This window comes from Empidonax traillii, unplaced genomic scaffold (assembly GCF_003031625.1).
Source record: "Empidonax traillii isolate 1590-97213 ecotype Southwest subspecies unplaced genomic scaffold, ASM303162v1 scaffold569:size410440, whole genome shotgun sequence".
Lineage (NCBI taxonomy): Eukaryota > Metazoa > Chordata > Aves > Passeriformes > Tyrannidae > Empidonax > Empidonax traillii.
The window spans coordinates 194,514-198,466 of NW_020955762.1; the positions used below are offsets into that span (position 1 = coordinate 194,514).

Genomic DNA, 3,953 nt, shown 5'->3' on the forward strand with positions numbered 1-3,953 from the left:
TATCACTTTCTTGCTGTTTCTACCATAATTGATGGGGAGAAATGTTCTTTTCTTAATCTCCTGTTATTTGACAAGAATTTATCCTTAGTCTACTCCTTTCCTTCACCGTGGCAGTGGACATTTTCATTGAAACCCAGATAAAGCTTTCCACTTCCAATTTAAATACATGTAACTTTACACTTTGAACAATTAAGCATAAGAAGTCACCCAAAGAAGTCATTTGAGCTGATTGAATTTCAGAAGGAAGTAAGAGTATACTCATTCTCCCGGGAGTGACCCCTAAGCAGGGCTTAGAAACCATGCTGGCAAAACAAGTGTGTGCCTCTGTCCAGAAGGCACAAATTGGACATGGTCCAGGGTAATTTTGTTAATTGTGTTAGAGCCTAATTTATTAGACTTGCAGCTCTGTCTTGCACAGGAAAAAACCCACCCTATATCCAACCCCGTACACTGCTGTAAGCTCTGCATAGCCACCAATCACAACTGAATAAACACACACTTGGTTAAAGTAACAAACACGCTATTTGACATTGATTTTTCCTCTAGGAAAAACAGTTCAGTGACACAGCTCTTCACTTCCTCTGGGATTTCTCACATGGCCTTGGTCTCAGAGAGCCACCTGTGCCAAGATAATACTTGGTATTCTGGCACTTAGATCTGCGTGTGGTCTGACTGCAGAGAAGTACCTTGGATAAAGTGTACAGACAGTGTGACAAGTAAGGAGGAAGCCAACAGCTGTGTACAGCAACAGTTTCCTTTGGTTAAAGGATAGGGAAAATAACAATAAATGTTTTATTTACTAGTACTCTTTTGTCTACCTTGTTCAGTGGAGCTGCTGTCAAGGGGCACAAGCACTTTTAATTTGGCAACAGTAAGTAAAGCAGATTGAGAAAACTGCAGGAGGAATGTTTTAAACTAATACAAATACTAAAACCAAATTTAAGTAGTATAAAAATCACGATGATACAACTAGGCAGACATCCAAAAATATTAACCATTACCTTTATGGCTGCTAACTGAAAAGTAACTAAGTATACAAGATAAATGATACCGTTTTTAATAAGCACTCTGATAATTTATAAATAGTTATGTTGGCTTACGCAGTAGTTGTGAATGAAGCTGGGTATTTAAATTTAGTGCTATTAAAAGAAAAATGAAAATCACTTCCTGGTTGAGTGAACTGTAACTTCTTGGTTTAGTCCAGTCAGTAGTTATGTCTGTCTTCTTCTCTGATACAGACAGTTTTATCTCTGACCTGGAATACCAGCCATCAGGTTCAACAGAGAAATGGACTCAACATTCAGCATTCATGTCCAACTCCTATGTGGAAAATCTAGAGGGTGAGTCTGCTTACTGAAATGCTTCAATGTTTGAAATTGGAGCACAGAGGAAAGGGGAAAGTCTTTTAATAATCTTATGAGCTACAAGTGAAAAGTGCTGTGTAATACTGAAGTATTACTGTAATTGGACACCTGTGTGTTCTGAAATAGTTGGAAATTCAGCAGTTGTGAACCAGATGTACAGCCACTCAGTAAAATCCTCCACTCAAAGTATATATAGCTGCCACAGAACTTCCTGAGTGCTGTAGGATCTAGAAAAACAAAGAAGAGGATATGAAAATCTTAAGCCAAATATGAGCACAGTTAAAGAGTGGCCAGATAAGTTACCTGATAAATTTGGAATGTTTCTCTTTATTAAAGAGATGAAGCAATATCAGTTTAAATAGATGGAATACAGTGGTGTGCACCACCGCTCTAAGTATTAGAAATACAGATTTATAACTAGATTTCAAGTTGGATGTGCCATGTAATTGGGAAAGAACATCTGGATTTATTATTTCAGCTTCTTTATTTCACATATAAACAAGATAATTATGCATTACGACTCTTCTAAATACTAATGTTAGAAGTTGATGCATGGTATATGGGTCTTGTTTGTGTTTATACTTAAGTGTTTTTCACTCTAAATCAAGCATGCCTAAAATGCCAAAGAACTACATTGTCCCTTTTTTCCAATATATATGCATATACACATACATTAAAACATATAGAACATGGTTTATATTCCCCATTGCTTTTTAAAGGGCAATACCTGTAAGTGTACAGTAGATTTGGGATTAGTAACAGTAATCAAGCTCTTAATAAAACTTTCAAACAATTCTTGTGTAGACTGACCTTAAGTTTGCCTGTGAAATTGAAATAAATCACACTGGTCTTTTATCATCTTTCAAGAAATGTAGTTCTGCTTTCCTTACATATCAAAGTGTTATTAGTAAGGTAAGTAGCTCCTATTCAGAATGGCAAAGCTAGGGAAAGGACTCTGTACACTAAGTTGACATTCCTATATATTGAAACAGCAAAATGATTAGTAAATTGCACATTATAGCTTAGATTATTTTTGTGTTCTAGACTATATCCTGTGCAACTCAGACTCTGGCAGGTTCAGAATAATTGTTGAAAAGCAGTTCTTGAAAAATGCAAATTCAGTTAAGTAATAAAATAACCCCCAAATACCAGTCTCATCAGCTAAAGAATAACACACAGGTTGGCAAACCCCAAGCTTAGGCTTATGAAATGTACACCAACAGGTCCCTTTTGAAAAGGACACACAGACAGAGACCCAAACTTAAAGAGAAACATGCTTACACTGGCATGTGAGAAATATAATTGAGACACATGGCATTTTTAAAACTAAAATAATGAGTATTAGTACACAAGATAGTGTGGTACTAATACAAGAGATTGTTTACACAGGAAAGTAGAATGGTTTTGTACCTTGAAGAATGCAGTGTCAAATGAGAGAAGCTTTCTGTATCCACTGCTAGTACAGAATTCTTGAAGAGCCAACTTTCAGGGTTAAACTAGGAAGAGTAGAGCTTCTAAATTATACTGTTGAAGAGGAGAGCAACTGTAAGCTGTGGTGTTCTGCAGGAGATCAGAGCATCTGCAAAGGCAGGAAATAACTAATGGAATACTTGAGTCATCCTTTATAGAATGGGTAAGTGTGATGACTGCTGTGTGGAGTACTAAGTCATGAGGAGAACCCACAAGGGGAAATATCTCTTCATTTGGTCCAAAGGAGCATACAGAAACGACCTAGGAAAAAAACAGTCTTTGTTTTGTTGCAGTTTCAGCATTACAGGCTGTGACAAACATGAAAAGGTGAACTATGGGAACACAATCAAACTTACTGAGATATAATAGGTGATCAAAGGATCAAATAGTTGCAAGCAGTCTGCAAACTGTTTATGAAGGTTCATATTAAGTGTACAGTTACTCTGAAGTGAGAGAGACTACAAGGTGCTTCCAAATGCAGAAAACAGCAAAGAATGTGAAAACTATTAGATTAAATGTGAAACATGCCCCACAGATGACAAATCAGTTATTCAATTAAAATAAAATAAATGATCTTTTAGAAAGTTTTTTTGTTGATGTTCAGAGTTGAGGAACTAGAGATTCTCATGCCCAAAGTCCTTTGAAAAGAGACATATTGCAGGACCTGTTCAAGGTAAGGTGTCAGTGAAAAGTTTTCAGAACAGACAGTGACAATTGTCCTCGAGTAGATGACATGCCAGACAACAGCTCTGAAAGAGTAAGAAACAGTTATCAACTGTAATGTATAACCTCCTGCTTAAATCTGATTTAGAGCCTCGGTGAATGTGAAACTGCTGCTGCTCGGCTATTCAGAGGGACGAAAACCAAAAACTGTCTAGAAACCTCTAGAGAGAGACCTTGTGATTAAAAAAAATGAGGTAGTTAAAGAAAAAATAGAAATTAGAGTAAGGTAAAGAATAAAACCTATGCTTATCATGCATACAATGACAATCTCTCTAAACTATTATCATTTTAAAGCTGTCTTGAATTTACAATGGACAATTCTATGAAAATTTGCTCAGTAGTGTTAAAAGTAGTCTTGAAAGGGTGAATAAATGCTAGGAATGAGCTTGTTATTAT

The 3,953-nt window shown here is 36.3% G+C and overlaps 1 protein-coding gene across 4 annotated transcripts in view; it reads left to right on the forward strand.

Annotated features, from left to right (window-relative positions):
* Nucleotides 1-3,953, forward strand: part of NFATC3 (nuclear factor of activated T cells 3) — a 66,237-nt gene that overhangs the window by 53,582 nt on the left and 8,702 nt on the right. For 2 of the 4 annotated variants that reach the window (XM_027897923.1, XM_027897924.1), the window contains exon 10: nucleotides 1,239-1,340. The exons of 1 other annotated variant lie outside the window; for it this stretch is intronic. In XM_027897923.1, coding sequence (XP_027753724.1) covers nucleotides 1,239-1,340 — 102 coding nt within the window. Of the gene's footprint in view, nucleotides 1-1,238; nucleotides 1,341-3,440; nucleotides 3,508-3,953 lie in introns of all 4 variants that reach the window. One more of the 4 variants, XM_027897925.1, reaches the window with a different exon arrangement.